The 21,153-nt window shown below is 35.8% G+C and overlaps 1 protein-coding gene across 11 annotated transcripts in view; it reads right to left on the bottom strand.

Moving 5' to 3' along the window:
- Positions 1-21,153, bottom strand: part of EPB41L2 (erythrocyte membrane protein band 4.1 like 2) — a 104,124-nt gene that overhangs the window by 49,167 nt on the left and 33,804 nt on the right. For 9 of the 11 annotated variants that reach the window (XM_065632357.1, XM_065632359.1, XM_065632356.1 and 6 more), the window contains 4 exons: positions 12,633-13,117; positions 11,071-11,283; positions 4,985-5,089; positions 283-325 (listed from right to left, as the gene is read on the bottom strand). In XM_065632357.1, the coding sequence (XP_065488429.1) occupies positions 283-325; positions 4,985-5,089; positions 11,071-11,283; positions 12,633-13,103 (832 nt within the window). In that variant the 5' untranslated portion in view covers positions 13,104-13,117. Of the gene's footprint in view, positions 1-282; positions 326-4,984; positions 5,090-11,070; positions 11,284-12,632; positions 13,118-18,591; positions 18,694-21,153 lie in introns of those variants that run through there. The other 2 variants (XM_065632355.1, XM_065632361.1) reach the window with 2 other exon arrangements.

Genomic DNA, 21,153 nt, shown 5'->3' on the forward strand with positions numbered 1-21,153 from the left:
AAAAGATCAACTGTTAGTCACCCACAACACAGGAAAATTTTGGGACAGCAGCCCGTATAATGATTAACTTCTACAGACAACACTGAGTGATTCTTCCTTTCCTTCGTGGAAGAAATAGAAGCTTTACTTTCTGTTCTAAGGTTGAATATAGCATTAAAAGAATTTTTATCTGATAATGATATAAGTACACAATTTTAGTTGACATCCAGGCTACTAAGTTTATGAAGAATATTTCTGTGAGGAAATAAAAGGAGTATAGCATCTGAATACAGAAGTACTTACTTCGAATTTGTCTCTTAATTTCCTTCGAAGAATCAAGCCAGTTCTGAAAAAAAAAATACCCAGCATTTAAAATCATTTGAAACTGAAGACAGTGAAGTAATTTCATACAGTGCAGTTAAAGTTTATATTGTTCAGACATCTGTTCTATTTTAAAATAACCCAGAAAATTCTAAAATTGAACTTGTGATTTGCTAGCAAGTCTCACCACCCATGCACATCAATGAAGCTGTGTAATGCCACTGCCTTCATCGTTGTCTTATTGCTTTAGACTATTTATGCCCTGTAATTTTAAAATAGATAATCTTAGGGTGGAGGTGGTCTAGCAAATTGCATTTGACAAATGCAATTTTCTCTCATGGTCCCTTTATTGACATAAGCAGACTTTCCAGGAACAGCTACGTAATCTCTACATGTCTGTGCTACACACGTGTACAGAGTTATTTAAGATGGTATTTCTCTTCAACTCCAAAGACTTATTATTCTCAAGGTATATACATTTTACTGCTGATAGTACTCAAAGATGCTTGGAAAAACCTTATGAAATTTCATGCTTTTTTCCCCCAAGGCAAATTTCTCTATGAGCATGCATGTTAACACTGATACACTAGCAAGGTTCAAATCTAGATACCCAGCTCTATTTTAGACAATGCAAATAAAGGCAGTTTTTCATATTTAGATGCCTCACTATCAAATGTGTTCTATCCTCAATACAAAAGATATTTTAATGTAATCTGTGCAACCAATTAAAAGAGCTCATAGCATTTCAGTTACTATTGACATGTGCAAAGAGACATTTGTGACTGATCATCCAAGAATATAACTTTGGGAAGTAAGACTAAGAAATCAGTAGCGTACATTCATCAGTAACTTAGACAATCCTGTTTACTAATTTTACTCATCAATGTTAGAAAATACATTGAGATACTAGAAACAAACCTTTTAAGTGCGGTTACCAAGAATTTACTTTACACAGTGTTTCAAGCTTTATTTCTCATGGCCTTATACACATACATGGACGCAAGCACACATGCAGACAAATAGCCTGCCAGCAAGATTCAGCACATTTCAAAGGCAGAGGTGTGCAAAGTAGGGCAGAATTAGCAACTAACTTGTAAGGTCAAGGACAACACCTGCATTTTCACAAATCACTGCATATATTAGCAGCTTTAAGGTCAGAAGGGAGCCCCAATGCCAGCACAGATGTTGCTAAAGACATCTCTACCAATGCTGCTTGCCTAACCTAGCCAAATAGCCGATATTGGGTATAACATGACTCAGCTTTCAGTCTATGGTACCGAACTCCAGATGCAACAATTGTTTTCCAATACCACATCCCTCAGTCTTTATTACAAGCTTTTCCATCCAAGGTCAAATTTCCTTCAAGGAGACAAAACATGGTAGGCTATAGTTTTATGGGTCTGTATGGATTAGGTGAATGTGGAACTACATGTTTCTGTCCTAATGCAAATCTTTAATGTAGATCATCTCTGCTGATAAAGGATGTGGCTTCTAGGAATATGACCCAAAATACTAAGTTCTCTGTTTTAAATGACCTTGATCCAAGTTGATTTCAACAGACATGCAGCATGTATACATTAGACAAATACTGTTTACAAATTAAATGCAAAACCCTCTTTTTATCATTTTGATAGATGTAATTAAAAACACCCACATTTCTTGCTTTAAGAAGTCTGCGACCTCTGCATTTCAAAGCTACTATAATTCTTCCAGAGATGCTCAGTCCATAACATCATTACAAAGGAAGAAACAGAAAACACTCCTCCAAAAAATCTGGGTACCATTTATACTGCTTAAGTCAGAAAAATTGCTAGTTGTTAGAAGAGCCTTGATGTAGAAATGCCTTGGAAGACAACAGAAGTCTTCAAATAAATTTAGCTTAGAGTCACTTTGGCTACAGTTATCATTCTAGGTTTTCTGTTTTGGCATGAATTCCATTCTGAAATCATACACAGCCATATTCTTCCAGTTACAGATAACCAGAAGTAGCTTAAACTCCTAAATTTTACATGAAATATAGTATAAAGTAAATAAATAAGTATAGAATATCACATGGCATAACTACAGCAGAAAACTAGGATTTGTGAGTGTATGTTACTTTCAGTGCTTTATCTTTTACCATTATAAAGTAGGAGAAAATAACATAATGCACAGTATCTTGCAAGATGAGAAGAATAATCCTCTCTTTACAGGAGTTATACAGTTCATTTTCTGATCTTCCAAACCTGGACTAAGCTTATTTGAAGCAGACTTTGCCACCAACTTCCATTACTGTTCTGTCAAAAAAAATCAGATGCTTATATTCCATTTACATACATAGTGATAGGAGCGAGGGTTTTTGCATCTGTGCCTTTTGTTATGGATAAAACAAACACTATTAAAAGAATCTACCATGAAATAGACCTCTTAATGCAGAATAGACAGGTCTGTCTTTCAAAACAAAAGACTAAGTGTATATACACTACTTTGCTCCAGTAGGCAAAAATCTATTTGTTTAATTTGTGAATGGTAAGGTTACAGATAAGACAAAGTAATGAATTGTCAAAGAACAACAAAATGTTCTCTACCAGTACAAAAGTATTTTGTGCAAATCCAGAAAAGCAACATTTCCAAGCTGGTGCCCAGAATGTGAGAGCAGAAGTTTTCTAACACTTCTGCAGACCAATTACAGTGTGAATGGAGCATTCATGGGTGTAATGCGATGAAATCACTAACTATACTCTAGACCAATAAATTCCACATTTGCAAAACCACAAAAGAAATAATTAATGAGTAATTAGACCCAAATAGTTTTAAAATGTGTATTAAAGCTAACAAAAAAATTCAGTCTGATTTGAAGACATAACATCTCTCACAGCTGCACAGAACACCCATAGAGAAAAGTTAATGGGACTCCTCCTCCAATGGTACCCTGATGGTGCATTAGGGAGCAGCTCTAATTCAAAAATGTGCCTGGCATTCAGTTTCCACACCCCACAGCTGCCGTCAAGTTCAACAGCTGGCTTATAAATGGGTGTCTGTGATGAGTGCGTAAGAATGAGAAAAACACATCAGCATTCAGCATTTAGAACTGACTGGCCTGGAGGTCAGAGATTTGTGGAATTTTAATCTAAAGAGTCAACACTCATAACAGGAGAAAAAAAAAAAGGCATCAGAAAGAACTGGTACTGAGATGGAAGAAGAATTCAAACTTACTGCAGAGGTGAATAAAAAAGGCGGCCCTAAAACCACCAAAAGTTCCAAGTCCCCAGACTTACTTTGGCAGCTATTGCTGAAAACAACTGATCAGCCCAGTACACCTCTATCTCTTAAATCAAAACATCAAATGTTGACTTTTTTTCTTTTTTTTAGAAGAATGAAAAAAGGTTGAAACACTTTAAAGTCTTAAGACAGAAGCACAGGATTGGTTAACAACATACCACAAATAGTTATCATGCTAAAAACAACTTCAGTGTTCTTCATCTATGTATTAAAATAAATCTCTTCAATAAGAAAGATGAGCACTCCGGTCTTACTGACCACATCCTGTGCAGCTACACAATTTCAAATTCACCAGCACAAAAACATGGTAGCTGGGGAAGTGGAACCTCCTCAGCGCACAACCGGTAATTTTGCTGTATTAAGACACTGCAGCAGCTACACTTCACACTATCAGTTTATACCATAACTGGTGCAAGAACTTCCAAACGTGGTGTTGTAAAAAAGCAATAGCTTTAAAATATGTAACTTGAGTGACAATAGCAATAAAAATAAACATGCCCATACAAATGTGCACATTACGGACTTGCCAACCCATACAAGCCTGTAAGCACTTAGGCCACACGAGTGGTTCGTGCCAAAGCCCATATTTTCAAATTCTTATTTAAAAACCTGGCAATTCCCACTCGTCTGGTCATCACAGCTCAGAGCTGCACAAGAGGCATAGTACCATCTATATAACAGCACTTTGGGTACAATGTAGAGCATATGGGTTATACAGCCAGGAAATATCTAAAATAAACCCCTCCTTCACTGCTAGTCACTGGCATTCAAAATTGTGTAACTCCTGCCTTTCACCATACTCTGCACCGATCCAGACTTCCATCTTTACAAATGTCAAAATTTTCTTTAAGCTTAAAAGTAATGAAAAAGGAACTCTGAAGCCTAATAGTTACTTAAGGGCAAGATTTCCTTCATGGTCCTTTTCAAATACAAGAGAAAAGGCAGTAAAATTATTGGAAAGTCAGGTAGAAGGTTATTTTTTATTATTATTTATCATCCAAAGTTTGTTTTGTTTGTTTCTTAAAAAAAAAAAAAAAGTAAAAAATGAAAGTACCCAGAACTCTGGGGAGTTGTCAGACATTTAAGGCAAAGAAATTAGTTAAAATTTCTTGCCTTCACTTGCAGGGATGTTTACTGTTTTACCATAAAGCCTAGCAATTAATCAATTAGCATTCTCAAAAATGTAGGTATTTTAAATATTCCCCCACTCTAAACAATAAATGAATACTTTGTTAAGTATCTGAACATACACATCAGTTTCTTGCACATATTGTAAGTTTACAGCAGACTAGAATTGATATTTTGCAATGCCTTACCCAAATGCTTCTAATGGTATGCATTTAATACAATATACCTCACTAAACTATTGAAGTCAGTAGCAATGTAGAAAAAAAACAAACATCCCCCCCCCATACAAGCTTACCTTCTGTTCTGAATTCTCATAAAACGACAGCCCAAAATAGTCCTTCTCCAGTAAATTGAGATGTTCACATACTTTGTCAAACAGCACTTGGCCTTTTGCTCTTTTCTGGGAGAAAAAAAAAAAAAAAAATTAAAGCACTATCAGTAAATCCTTAACTACAGGTACTGCAATTAGATGGTATTAGTCAGGAAAATTAAAAACAAACCAACCAACCAACAAACCACCAATAAAACATTATAAAGATGTAGCTTTCTTACAATAAACTGTTTACCATATTTTTAAAGCTCTGCATATCACTGACAAAAATAAAGACATTTCATTTTTTTTCGATTCATCAAAAAAGTTGACTTGAATGCACAAGGAAAATTCAGTACCTAACTTGATTTAAATATTTTGCACCATTAAGCACCATTAAATAGTTCTTAGTTTTTCTGTGTCTTTATTTTTGAAATAACAGAGTTCTTCATGTCAGCCGACTTCTTCTATATTATTATCTTCTAAAAACTAATATCTTTCCTACAGTGTTAATTTCTGTTAACTTCTGCATTTCTAGCATTTTGGCATACATCTTTTATGAATCATGTGATACGAACTCCCAAGAAAAATAAAGCAAATTATCATCCTCAAGAGACAAAAAGAACAAGCAGACCACTTAAAGTTGGTGATCAGATCAGCAGAAGTAACATACAAGTGTAAGCAGAGCACAAGCAACATGTTGAGCTGTCTATACTGCAGAAGTTTTGAGGGGCAGAAAATAAGAGAGCTGCCTTCTATTTGTAGATTTATGAACTCTTTCAAATATTCAAAAATAAAAACCAGTCTTAAAGAAGTTTAGTTTTCCTCAAAATAATATTTGTGCAAGTCAGTAACAAAAAAAATGACATTTTAAGGTTAGTTTCAATATTGCAGTCTGCTAGTTTATAGTAGTAATCGAGGACACTCCTAAAAAGGCTGATTGCTGTAGCTCAGTATTACTGCAGCTGAAGCTAATGGCAATTAGTCCTGAATTTTTATCTGTGTTTCTTGTACCTGGAACTGGGAACATAAACAAGGGCATCCTGTATCTTCCTATTGCTGGTAATGAAATGCAGGCCAAGGCCCTATTTCTGTGAACAAGGTTTTAGGGAAAAGATTTGTTGTACTGGAGATGGCAGCTGACAAGAGACAAAGTTTTAGAGCAGACGGCTCACAACACATACACAACGGTGAGGAAGATGAGAATTACTTTCCACAGCCAAAATTTGGACATGAATGGCATGCAGTCTCCTAGTTCGAACTGACCTCTTCACAACTCTTCAGCTATTTGTGGCATTTATCAATGAGGCCACAACATGGCATTTTCAGAGGCCTGGCAGCTTAAAGGAATTTTTGCATTTGCTTATCCTACAGATTTCAGTAGATGACCAACACCACTGCAATTCCACAGAAAGGCCATCGTGACACTGCAGCCATTGTCCCTGCAGACAGCGCAGGGTGCTCGCAACGTGCGCCAGCTCAGCGCTCGCCTGCAGCTCAGCCCCATGGCACAGAACATTAAGGCCGGGAGGGGAAAGGCAGAGAAAAGGAGGTATGCACTGAGCAAATAGTGAAAGCATTGTTGTTTTATTCCCCAAGAATCCAAAGCTTTATTTGTTCAAGATCGCATTGTTTAGCAGGCGTTACAGTCCCAAAGATCAGAAAATTTTCAAAGCAATCCTGATAAAATGAGCACATTTTGCAGCACAAGCATCACAGTGAGGCAGTGGCAACTGGAAGTCAGTCACTTTTGAAATGGGGAGCTGGGAATCTTAAGTCTGTCTGGTACTTTCAGAAATTTTACTCTACTGAAGGAAAGATGACTATTTCCCCCAAGAATCTGAAGTAGCCACTTATTATTCTTGACAGCATCACTTTCAGCTTAATAAAAAAAATCAGCAATATAGAGAAGAGCTAAACTGAAAGCAGAAAAGTATAAGCAAAAGAGGGTTTGAAGAATCTTGGACTGCTGACATGCATGTAATAGATCTAATTTTTCTCCCTAAAGTGATCACGCCTTGCAAAGGCAAGTTCCAGGTATACACTTCAGTAAAGGAAATCTACAGAGTACTGCAGAAATAATATATGCTATCATTAAAGTCCATAGCTGGAGTCAGTTACTAATTATGTAGCTTTTCAGGAAGTTCATAAACTAAAAACCACAGTTAATATGAAGTCATTGACATACAGAAACATAATGCAGCCAAATTTGCAGGAAATATCTTGCAAATATAACAGTAAAATATTGCAGTTTCTTCTTAGGAACTCACAGTCTACACAGAATTTGGATACACTGGCAACATCCACTGTATCTTTACAGACGTTTTGGTAAGTTTATAACTCTTCCACATATGGAAAAACACCACCACACCATGAAGGCCAAGTTACATTCGTCTACATTCTAGACAGCAGCACAATACAAAGAAGTTACAGCATGTTTTATCATATAATTTAAACTGAATAGTAATCCCTGTCCCCAAAGGGATTACAAAGAAATTGTACTTGAGAAGTTTGTTTTTGCAAATTAAACACTTTTACACTTTATAGACCTCTGTTGTGGATTCAAAAGCAAAAGAAGCCTCTCAGTATCAGCAACAGTTCTCATTATAAAATCCTACTTGTAAAATTAAAAGATTCCTAGTTTTTCATTATTTTTTAATGTTGTGATATAGCTTTAAAAATCTGCAAAAGTATTTAACCTTTTTGAGAGTTATTTGCCTACTTCAATTTCTGGGAAAATGTTCAGATCAGAACCCTGGCAAACCTCTTTTTCCTTCAGGATTTAGTATTTTGAGTACTGAAAGAGAAAGGAAGGTACTATTCTTGTCATTTTGTATGCTGGTGCCAAAATTGGTATGTACATTCAGACTATGTTAATAAGGGCATTTATACCATATACATTTAGTTGTGGTGATGCCAGAGGTGAAAGAACGGGGTTTGATTCCCTCTACGTGAACCTTGCAGAGATGCAGAGAGCATCTTTTGGCTTTGACAGGACTTCACACATAAACATTACTTTCAGTGGTGTATGTTCAGTCTGCACCAACATTTTTTCAATGTGTCCAATTTAATGTCATACGTATTTTCCTCCTTCTAAATAAAGTATGTCATACTTTAAACAGACCACTTAGCTTTATTCAAACATTAGTCTACACAACTGAGCAATCAGAAATAAAGATTTGCAAATCAAAACCCAACTATGATTAAACATCTGTTCTGTATCAAGTTCATTCAGATTTTCTTAATTCAGTGTTAAAAACTGATCTTAATTGTACATTAAGCAAACATTTTTTACTTTGTGTTACCAAACTGTAAACAACCGTAGAATCTAAGTCAACTCCAATATATTTCACTTGTTCATACGTGCATAAAACAGTCAATGCTGGCATCCTTTAAATGCCTTTTGTTATAAATATTTAATTAGACCACTGACTGAATGCAGTAAACAAATCCAACAGGATCTTCATTTGCTTCTAACTAGTAATCATTATGCAGGCAGTTAGCACTTTTTTGTTTGTTTAAACTGTGTTTATCCTCTGCTAAAACCCACATTATATTTAAAGCAGAAAATCTGAACAAGTCTTTATTGCAGATCTCAAATTTAATGACAAAATTTCCTCTCAACTACTTAAGAAACCACAGAACAAAGTGAGGAAAAAAAGCAAGTTGATTCCTTTTCATGAAAGAGGCACATGTAGATCACCGTAGAAAATTAATAACTTACACCTGCTCCCACAGATGTCAATTACAAGGAAAGGAGTAGGTCAAAATTGTGTGATTTGCACTGTGCTAAAAAAACCAAACAATTATTCTAGAAATTAAATCTCAAACATTCCAACGGTCAGCTCATTCAGGCTATTAAAACTCCACTGCCATTACATCTCACAAATATTACACTATTGAATCATGAACCTAAGTTATTTTATCCTTTAACACGGTTCTGTCATTTCAAGTAAAAACAAAGATCCAGCCAGTTACAATTTTTGGAAAATACCACTCAACGTCTTTCATTCTCACATATTTTGACAAGTCTCTCTGATACACTTACATGTTATTATCCCTATAAGTGACTTGAACTCTCTTTAAAGTAAGCAATAAAATGTAACTGAAAGTTCCTAACAGTTCACAGCCTGTGAAAGTTGTTTTAAGTCACACTCCTTCAGAACTATTCAAACAGTAGTTTCTTCCTTTTCCTAGCTCTCCAGGAATTCACACATTACTCTGAAGAGTATGAGCCTCCATGGACATTAATTTTAAGAATTATGACAGTTTTAAAGTTAAAATTAATTAATTGAATTGTTTATGCTGTCTATGTATGCACATATTGTGTACACATAACTCACCTTTAGTATACTACTTCCAAAAAATATTATGTCATCCTATATTTCAGAAGTTTCCTACAGATAAAGAGCTTCAGACGTTTTTACTTTAAAACTACAGAACACAGAAAACTGTTTTGTTAATATGGAACCTGTGGACTTATGGAACTTTATACATTTTAGATTAAAAGTTAAAGGGCTTAAATATAACATTTCACTGGAGGTTAGTCTTCTTCCTTATGAAACTTTCCAGGTTCCCTCAAAACAAAATAAAATAAGTTTGAATAGTGCCTGGTATCAAAGTTCGTAACACTACTAGCACTTAAAGTTCTTAACTCCTCAGAGCAATTACCCAAGATACCGAGGAATCACTTACAGACCACAAATACGTATTTTATCAACTATCCAAAATACCAATGCAGAGATGCTGATGTCAGAATTGACTACAGTTCATTTAAGAGGAAAGAAAAAAAAACCAAACCAACAACAACACAACATGAAACACTACAGTAAGAATTTCAAGCTACAATGAACTGAGGAATAGGCTTCGCTCAGTACAAGGCTTAACTTCATTCTGCTGACAGGTCATGGACTTTTCTGGGCAATAGGGGAGTACCTTAAATGTTGTATTTACATTGGCATTCAGAGCAAGCATATTTGGAGAAGCTATGCTCAAGAAAAGGACAATAAACCAAGTCCTTCAAATCTGCATTTACAAAAGCAAAGTAATAAAGGTACAAAGATAGATGAGAAAAAAACCTGAAGGGAATAATCACAAGAAAATGACATATCTGTTGAAACAGTTCTGTAGAAAAAGAATTATTGACTTAAAGTTCAAACTGGCAAGCTGACACCAGTCAGGTGACCTATTAAGGCAAAATGAAAGAGTTCTAAGGGCAAAAGAACAAACAGATTACTCTCAGAGGTGATAAATTAATTTACAAAGAAACTCTCAAAAAAGAGAAATATCTGAGATGTGCTTTATGTTGGAAGCCAAACATCAGCCATGGCAGGCATGCCTGGGGCAATGGGAAAGACATGTGAAAACAAGACAGAGAAATAATTCCATTGTCAAACAACACTAGGTGGCTGCAACAAAAACCCAGAACTTAAAGTAATTATATACAAAAGATATCAATGGCAAAAAAACCACAAGGAGGGTACAAATGTACCTGTAATCCTACAGCAACATTTGATGACAAATTTTGAACTATAAAAGAACAGCATTCAATTATATTTGTTTGCAAAGATGCCTCTATATTACAGTAAAAACATGCTGATTCCCGTGAGTGATTCCCCCCGCCAAAAATAATTTCACATATAAGCTTGCTATCTCAACATGTTAAAAGTATTTTTTTTTCTCTGAGCATTTCTTACCAGTTTCTGTTCTGTGCCACTCACCAACAAATGACGCAACACATTAAAGAGAAGACATACACAGGAATTAGCTTTCAGAAATACTTTGTCACAGAAACAAATTTTTCTTTACTCTGAAATATCTCAGTGCATTCTGCAAGTCACATATAAATATATAGATTCTGAGAATGTTATGCAGGAGTGATGTCAATTTAAGAGGAAGATGCTTGGGGAAAAATATCCATGTGAATCATCTGCAGGTAAATCTCTATTTTATCCCCAAATTTAACACCACTGTGTGTTAAAGGATGATTTTTTCTTTTAATATTAAAGTGCAGAACTCTTACTTTAAAGCAGCTATATAGACAGGTCTTTACTAGAGACTTGATGCCTTACCTCTAGGTCACAGCTGAATTCTGTGCCATCCAGAAGCACCACTTTACACTGCACAGTTTTAATTTTCTTGGGAGACTTCTGAGGAATGTTTTCTCTTTTGATTTCAGCTGTCTGCACTTCTTTTGTCTCCCTTTTGTCTTTTTCTTCCTGTTTCTCCTCCTTTCCCTCTGGAACTTTCTCTACTTCTATTTCTTTACCATCTTCTTTGGCAGACTACATAAAATACAGTTAAACAATGATTGAAACTCAGGAAGGTGGATATTTTTAACTTGTTCCTTTCTTTTATAAGCCTCTAATAAACACAACATTAAGCTTTCATTAAAGTTATTCAGATACTGGAAGCATAATAAACAGTATAAGCATTAAGGTCTTCCTCTGAGGACCAGATATTCTTGCTCTCAAACCACAGAAGGCGCCTTTCTTTTCTTTCCTTACAATGAGATAATTTTTGTAAATGTTTTATTGGCTCTCCCCCTACCCCCCCGAACAGAAACATTTAACAAGAAGCTCCATGAATTATACAAAACTAAAAAACAGTGTTTATGAAAGTCAAGCTCTACAGAATGATTGAGGTTGGAAGGGAACTCTTGAGATCATGTAGTGCAATGACATGAGGGCCCCTCTGGGGCCACCCTAGAGCAGTTTGCCTATGACCATATCTAGCTGAGTTTTGAATATCTTCACAGATGGAGACTCCACAATGTCTCTGGACAACCTGTTCCACTGTTTGAACCACCACAGTAAAAAAGATTTTTTGGTGATTCGAGGTGGAATTTCATGTTTTTAATTTGTGCCTGTTGCCTTTTGTCTTTTAACTGCATATCACTGAAAGGAGTCTGGCTCCTCATTCCCTCCCTTCAGGTATTTTTAAATATTGATGATTTCCCTTGACCCTTCTCTTCTCCAGACTGAACATTACCAGCTCTCTCAGCCCCTCCTCATATGAAAGATTCTCTATTCCCCTAATCATCTGCGTCACCCTAGAACGTGAGGTTTGAGTGTTAAGAACTGGCACGCAACTTTTCAAAAACCAAGACCCTGGAGCACTGCAGAAGGTGGTGTTTGCCTTGGAACTCGGCACCAACCTCCTAGAACGAATCAGTAAGGACAGTGACCACAAGCATGGTTTCTAGGTAAAGGATAACAAAAATTGAGTACTGAAGGACTTGAGAGAATCCGTTTGTTATTTGTTGTGGTTAAGTCACTAAGGAGGTACTCCAGTGCCTTCAGAGATAAATCTGACTTAAGAAGCTTCTCTTATCCCTGCTCATTTCTACAACGATACAGTTCTATGTTCCTTTGAACTATGCCAAAGTGTGAGGTTACACTAAAATTAGACATCTAGAATGAATGGAGTGAAAAATAGTCTGTCACAGAGCAGGAACTTTGAAAACCATCTATGCTACTCATAACTACATCAACTCAACTGCACAAAAAGCCAGACTGTAGCTGTCATTTTTGCCCTGATATGATCCTACCCAAGTTTTACATGAATTACATAAATCATGAATCAGGTCTCATTAAAATCACTCCAAAGCATCTATTAGCCTTCCCACACATACCTGTGTTTCAGCAATACTAACAGAGTGTTTTTCTTCTTTGTCATCTGCTTTAGCATTATGCTGATTTTCCGCTGCTGCTTCTTTTAAGCTCTTTTTTGGCTGAGCCACCCCCTCTGGTGTCTGGCATTCACTTTCTTGAGCTACTTGTTCTTCCTCTGTGGTCCTTTTCTTGGTCTCATCTTTGGGCTCTGCCAAAGTGTATGATTTTTGTTTCTTAAGCCAGGGAGGGAGGAAGCGAGAAATACCCTTTCTTTCAGGTGAAGATTTTTCCTTCTTCTGGCTACTTAGACTACTTTGGCTAGTTGGTGCTGGGACAGGGGAAGAATCTTGAGCTTCTTCAGAGAATGTTTCCCTAGACTTTTGATTTTCTGGAGTCTCTGATACTTCCTCAGGCTTGTCCTTGCCTTTGTCTGGTCCCAGCTGCTCAGAATCTTTCTTTACTTCAGTCTCTGATCCAACTTCAGTTGTCATTGTCACAACTTACACTAAAAGAAACAACAATAAAAATAATTTTATTATGTAGCATCACTAGTTTTACTGACTCATACATTCTTTGCAGTAATTTGTAGCAATAATCTACAAGAGTTTCTAAATTAAACTTACTGGGATTAAAGAAATACTGGCTTAAAATGGTTAGATACCACTAGAAGTCAGTGGTATTTATTTACAACCTTCTTAAAATACTTAGTTTTAAACTCATGGTCTATTTGTCTGGCCTGAACAATAGCAGGTTAGCTACAATCATATTTCTAAGTAAAACATTGGGCCATCTCCATTAAAATGCCACCAATGCCTGCCATGAAAGTCAGGAGGTTATCAGCAGTTCAAGACTCCTGCTGAACTCAACTACTCCTGCCCACACCTCTGCCCCAAAAAAAAAGTGTCAAAGAGAAAGTCATCTAGTTCAGGCTTGATACAGTGAACTCCCACAACACTTCAAAATGCAATTGAAGTCAACCAGAAACTAGTTTAGATCACAAGGCAGCAGCAACACATTGCCCCTAGTCAGAAAAAGTTAAACTAAGCCATTCCCAAGGACAAAAAGAAGAAAAAGAGAAAACTAATAAATGCCCAAGAGAGAAGCCTGTCTGGCAAAAGAGGTGGGTAGGCAATATAGAGCAAAGGAGACAACTTGACAGTTACCTTAGTAAAAAGCTTTGACATAGACTAGAACTATCTACAGGCAAATTCATATTAAGCAAGCATCTTGAGATTAAAAGTAACTACACGTTGTAGGTGTTCTTTTTTCTTTATTTTAAACTTCAGTATCTAAACCAAAACATGCACCAATGGGGAAATTAAGAGTTAGTTTATTTGCTGCTATACTAGAGACTTTTGAATACATCTCAAGCCAAATATTACAGTTATATAGCTATTTCCTTCACTTTTCATAAAACTTTCAAGTTTTGATTCTGTTAATAAAATTCGTTGTGATAAAGTATTAATATTTATGCATGTATTATTTATCTCAGAGGTAACAGGCCTCTGAAAGGCAGGTTTCCATCTGACTGACTGTTGAGATTAAATAATTTGCTATTTCAAGCCTCATATTAGTATGTTCGTTTTAAAGCTGCTACTATTCAAATTACATTTTGCTACCACCTTATCTTATTGCTGCTGTTCTTTCCTAATGGTAGGTATGAATCCTAATAATAATGTAAAAGTTTATTGTCAAAATCAACAATATATAGAAAATCAAAATCAACTTTCTGCAAGAGAAAAATCCACAAACTTCTGCTGATCAGAGAATAGCAATCCACTCTGCTTAATAAAGTCAAAATGGAGGTTTCATTATTAACAGAGATGGTGGTTATAATCTTCAAAGAAGCTACAGGAACAGAAAATCAGTATATTTCCTGCATATGTTTTTCACTTTTCAAAATCTGCAGAAATGCATGAAATACATGTACATACTAATAAAAATTATATACCATTCTTAAAATTAAGATCATATTTTGCTTATACAGTCGAATAGGAGGCATCTCCAGAAAATTCCTTAGAACTGAGAGAAATAAATCACCCTGTAAATGTGTTCCTATTATATTGTTCTAACAATAGAAAGAACCGAGGAGACCAAGTTATACATCTTAACTGATTAAATTAAGACAGGATAGCAGTGGGTGGTGCAAACTCAGTGTGAAACAAGAAAGGATCTGCACCACCAAGTGTCCAGGTTTTTCACAACTGAAGTTATATTTAAAAGGACAGCTTGGCTTTACATTGCAGAAGCAAGAGAAACTTGTAACAGACCCTGTCTGAATAGGTCTGTGCACATTCATTTAATGCCTTCATTTGATGCCCACAGCAGGAGGTGATTTCTTTCATAAGCTCAACTTCCCACAAGCTTCTAACTTCACTGCTTTTCCGGGGAAAAAGAACGAGGGAGAAAAAACCTACAAAACAAAACGCACCTCTTGCCTAAGCCTGTGGATTTCTTTATACTCCCAGCCACCTCTGAATGAGTTGTTAGACATGGATGAATTTACTGAACGAGGGCATGGACCAAGTGTAAGTGATAGTCTTCTCAAAATATCAACTTTCTCTAGCACATGAGCTTGATATATTTCTTTTTCTAGAGTTTCATTTTGGCACAAGAATCAGGCATTCATTGAGAAACAGAAAATCAGGTCTACCTGCCGTTCCCTGCACCCATCTCCCTTGTACTCACTGTTTCAATGCTCTAAGTATTTAAAAGTCAGAAAAGGCTGTCCTAAACTTGTTTTTTCTTTTTCAGTTTGTCACTGAAATTCACAGCAAACTCAAGAAATCAAAATTGCATTGATATTTATATCTCCATCACCTTACTACAATTCACAAAGGAACCAGCGTGTCATAGAAGAAAAAAAAAAAAATCCATCCTACTTCTGTTGAAATAAATTACAACTCTGCACTAAAAGCCAACATGAGTGTCTGCACAAGTCATGCAATTTGCTGGATCATCATGTTGTTAATAATTTATTTAAATAGTTATATTCTTAAAAATTAAATAATTACACACTTGTACTTCCAAATATTAAAGTTCACATGAAGTACACCAAAAAAAAAGAACAAAAAGAGAGCAAAGAACTTCTTAAAAATATACACGAAAACATAAAATGAGGTCATATGTACTTCAACAACTTATTTGGGAGTTGTTGTGGGTTTTGTTTGTTTTAAAGAAAGTGTTTTATTTCTTGATGTATTATTGATTTGAAGCACAAAAGACTGCTCTGAATTTCAGAGTTGGTTAGAATAGCTCATTTACAAACAATATGCTTGCTGGTTTCAATACATAAAATTTGTTGACATGAAAGCCATAAAGAAGTCAAATCCTAGCTGGAACAGTCATCCGGATTTTACAGAGTCGTAAAAGGGTCTGGTTTAACCACTAGGTGATACCTGAGGAACATGGTACTACCCCCAGAAGATCTTTCGAAAGCATAAATCAATTCTGTAGAGTACAGTAATTTATACTCCAAATCATGCTAGATGTACCTGCAAAACAGAACTTTCTTTTACATTTCCATGAAATTTTAAAACTTGTATTTTATCATCAGTATGTAAACAAGAAAACTCATGGCATCACATAGTTCTGTACTGCATCATTTTGCTGAAGGTGCCAATATAACCTGTACGCATTCTATTAGCAGACAAAAATAATGTAAATCCAAATTCACCTTTTAGTCATTATTTAGGTCGATTACTACAACTGCAATGACATGAAGCTCTCTGAACACAAAGGAATAAATTAGCAACTAAAGAATATAGTTTTCAACTTTGAGATCCTTAAGGAAGCAAAATCATCCCTTAAATTGTCTTAGTTACATCAATCCACAATGTTTACCTTCTATAGCTTCCAATAAAACTCATCTGCGGTCAAACATCAACTCAAAAAAGCCCTAGTTTTCCCATTGGAACTTGCACCCTTCTCTGTATTTATACATCCACCGGACTGTATATACAAACAGATATAATTTGAGTATTGAATCTAATAATTTGGATTAAGTTCATTTTTAAGCACATTCCTGAAAAAATAGACGAGACTAAAGTCAATGCAGACTCTGCTTTTTTGTGAGTCTCAACAGCAGCCACAGGGCAGAGGCCTGTCAGAGCCCGTCGGTTCCCCACACTGTGACAAAGCCACCAGAGCCAGGGCCTGAACTGATCTCATGCTGTCACGGCTCTTCTTTGTAGGCTTAAAAGGTAACATATTGATAAACAAAATACCAAGAACAATCCTATGCCACATATAGCAAAAAAAAACCCCACAAAACCAAAAAACAACAAGCTTCACAGTTCACGGAAAAGCCTTATGCAATAATCCAGGTAACTAGACAACTAAAGCTGTGCTACAATTCAGACTTTTCCCAATGTAATAGTATCCCTGCTAAAAATATTTATTGCAAACACAATCCAACTAAAAATCACCCTTTCTCCTTCGGATTCTGTCCCAAGGGTCTCCTAAACTGGAAGCTTATTTGCAAGGAGGTAACCAGGTGAGCAAACTGTCATTGCCAGTCTGTACGTTGGTCAGCAGATGGTGCCATAATAGTTCTAAAAATCAGCACCACTTTTCAAATGTCAAACTTCCAACTGTAACAATATTCCAATTTGAAGTGTAATTCCCAAGTTATGCCAAGTAATTGAATGTTTTCACAGAAGTATTACCATAACAATTTTATAAATATAACTTCGGAGCCAGACAGTTAATTACTACTTCATGACAATAAAAATTAGTTACATGTGTACATGAACATGTTTGTATCTAAATATATACATATATTCACATAACATCTAAGTTTATTTCCAAGAGCAGAAATGGCACAAAATGGTTCAAATTCAGTTTCCAGAGAATCCCAAGGACATAATGGTGGCTAGCAGACTCACAGTTAACAGCAACTATACACATAAGCACCATTTTACCTAGATAGTGAAGTCACTATTCAAAATAACAGGTATTTTGTTAGGCCTCATGTTTCTATCTACGCTGTCATACAGCCGAAGATTTGCAAGCATAGAATGTCTCCCTCCCAAATGCAGTACCCTACCTGCATTATTAGGAAAACATTTTTGTCCTTATACAAATATCAAAATATCAAGTCTCTAGAACTATCTTTTGTAGTGCTAGAAAATTACTGCAAACATGTCATCAGTCCTTGCAATACACAAAATATACAGGACTCACCAGAAAAAACACTGACAAGTCCCTACATAACATGGTGTGAACTTAAAAGATACTTCTGAAATGACAATATAAGACAAATACTAGAGTAATTCTGAAGACCACTGTGAAGACAAAAAAATGAAATGAAGTATTTAGACAAATGAAATGAGACCAAGAAATCTATTTGTCTAGAACTGCAAAGGGAGTAAGGAGTCTAGATAGAGTATTTGCACCATAAAACTATTATGCTGACAAATACCTGTAAAACAACTCCAGGGAAGTTGCCTCAACTCTTTGTAAAGTCAAAATAGAATACAAAAACATGACTATTTCTCAAAAATCTTTTTCCTGTTAAAGCAGCACACCACCACATATCTAGTCCCTTTGACTCAAGTGCTCCCAGTTTTTCATGAAACACCTGCTGCAGACAATCTCTAGTTTATCTGGTGAATAACTTCGAATCCATGAACAAGTTAAAAGGATTAATGTTAAAGGCTAATTCAGTTGAAGGGATACAACTCTACAGAAAGAAAAGAAAATACTACTAGACATGAAAACGAGTGAGAATTCTTTCAACACTATTTTGTTAAAATTTCTCTCCTGACACTAAGTAGCAGCCTGAAAATGTATAGTAAAACAGAAATAATATTAGCAAGTGCTGTTTCCCAAACTAAATGAAATGCATTGAGGACTGTATCATTTGTGTAACAGCATATGAAAAAAAAAAACAAAACAAAAAAAACCCACAAACAAACAACAAACCACACACACCAACCAACCACCCCAAAAATTTCAACAAAATCAGAACGCAAATACCTTTCAGGTGCTACACACAGCCAAGGTGCAATGCACACATCAAAATTTCTTTGAGATTACATTTAAGCATATATACATCCTGCAGCTCTCTCAGTGCTATCTATACCATATCCAGAAATGACAGGAATCTGTTCCTTCTGTATTTTCAATCTACAAATACTCTAATATAGCCAGGCAAAAAAAAAAAAAAAAAAAAAAAAAAAAAGAAGAAGAATCTCAAAGAACAATTTAATTCAAATCGAGAAAACTCTTTGCCAGAGTACATATGCACACATATAATCTATTTATGAAGGTAGTTTTGTGCTGTTCCCCAGCACTGAAAAAATGTTGTAAGCTGATGAGAATCCAAGAGCCTTTTTGAAAAGCTGTGTTGAAGAAGAGTGACCCCACCCAAGCCCTGACACTGCTAGAGAAGGGCATGCTCAGTGGAAAACGGGGATTTAGTGCCAAATTCATTCCAGTAGTCAGAAAATGGACATGGGTCAAGAGACAGCTCCGTTTTCCTGTTATCTGTCCAACAAATTAAAAACAACGCAGTTTGAGAAAAATCTCTGCCCCATCTTTAAAATCAACATTGCAACTTTACAGAGAGTTTCAACTGTTCACATTAAACTCTCAAAATAACCACAATTTTAGAGATTAAAAACAGCAGTGACCCATCATTTGTTATCGGAAACATTGTCCCTCCAATCTTCATTCCCTTCCTTACACCCTATCCCACATCACCAAATCACTGTTTCTGTAACAGCACCACAATTCCACTGAAGCACAGGCAAACATTTCATTTTTTCAGCCAGGAAAGGGAAATCTATTTGGGTTTTGTAAAGTTTTCAGCTTCTTCTGATTTGCGAGTGATTGATTTCTAGATGCCACAATAAATTTTTCATTTCCAACTTTCATTCTTCCTATTTATAATGTATTGACAAGATTAAAACCAGTTTCTTTTTATACTTCAAACATTAAGTTGACTCTTGCATAAAGTACACTTCCAAGGCACTCAGAATAACACGGTTAATCAAAGCTATTACACAACAAATTTTTTTACTGCAAACTGAGAGTCCCCGGTGTAATAAAGCTCCTGGATGCTGGAATCCCAGACACACATCATTGTTCTGACAAGTATTCATTTCCTCTTCAGTGGAAGTCATATACAGTATTATTACCATCTCACATGTTTAGGAAACGTACAACAGCATGCAAAAGAAGGAAATAACTGCAATACTAGCATTCTATGTCAGGAAAAAGAAATAAGAGGCAACTAATCTGTGCTTTTGGTAGAGTACTAGTCACAGACCACTGGAAACAGAACAAATCTGCAAGTAATTTTCATAAGCAGATATGACCATTAAATTTATTTCACCAGTGTCATGGCTGAATGTCACAAAGGTGCAGGCACTACTGAGATCACATTGACAATACTTGTTAGCTTTTTATTTTAGCTAATCCAACTTACGAACAATGGCCAGAAAACATTAAGACAGTTTGCTCTGTTATGTACAAGAACAGAATTTGATAGATAAATGTTGTTTACAAAGCTTCAGGGTATAAACACAGCCACACAAGTGCCTTTTCTGGCAGCAACAAGAGTTCAGTATTTCAACTATAAAGTGCACTTCATCATTTTTGCTATTGTTAAATACAAGCACTATAGAGAGAACGGTTCTCTTTGGCAAACCAGTTTAACAATACTGGTTGATGTTCGCACATTACTGAGGGAAACAAAAACTTAGAAAAAAGTGTCATTAAAATTTAAAATTATTTTATACAGGTGACAGGTATAGAATCTTCTCCTTTTACTATTTTTTTATGTCAGTTTTCCTGAATCAGAGTGCAAGTTGAAATACAAAAATTGATACTGCCACCACTTCCTACTGATAATGAAGCCAGTTTCAAATACATGGTTAAATGACATCCCTGGCAATTAATCTTAAGCTTAATCCAAATTCCAAATAAGTATGAAGTTTCAAACTATATAGCGAAGTATTGCTGGATTTCTGCAGGTCAATTGCATTAGTCTCTTTGCTGGGTGCATTGCTACCAGCTAATCAACTGCTGAAGGACCTGCAGAAATCTCAATGCACATGTAAGTAAATAACTCCTGGCTATTAATTGTATAGTATGTTTTATGAAAAATAGACAAATAAAAAAAGAATAGTTAAAAACATGATAATTCACAACTGCTGCTGCAATGAATAAATGCTGTCCCATTTTCCCTGCCAGCTATCCCCACATTCCACAGGCCTCAGAGGTTAGCCACTCAAGACATCTTGTGTTGGCGTTTCAATTTTTATGTTTCCAGCTAGCACAAGCTAGCGGAGTCTTTTGTATGCTACTGGAACAGAAGTATTCTCTTGAAAGAGCAGAACCAATCTGCTCAGTGTTTCCTCCCTCCAAATAATTATAATGTATCTAAAATGATTCATGTAAAGCAGGACACTGCAAATGTTTTCCGACATACTTATGTTTACTCAAATATATAACAACGCATTGAAACTACAGATAATACTGCTCTTCGGGAAAGTATGCATCTACTGCTCCTGTGGGAGAACAACATTGCCAATC

This window comes from Caloenas nicobarica, chromosome 3 (genome assembly GCF_036013445.1).
Source record: "Caloenas nicobarica isolate bCalNic1 chromosome 3, bCalNic1.hap1, whole genome shotgun sequence".
Taxonomy (NCBI): Eukaryota; Metazoa; Chordata; class Aves; order Columbiformes; family Columbidae; genus Caloenas; species Caloenas nicobarica.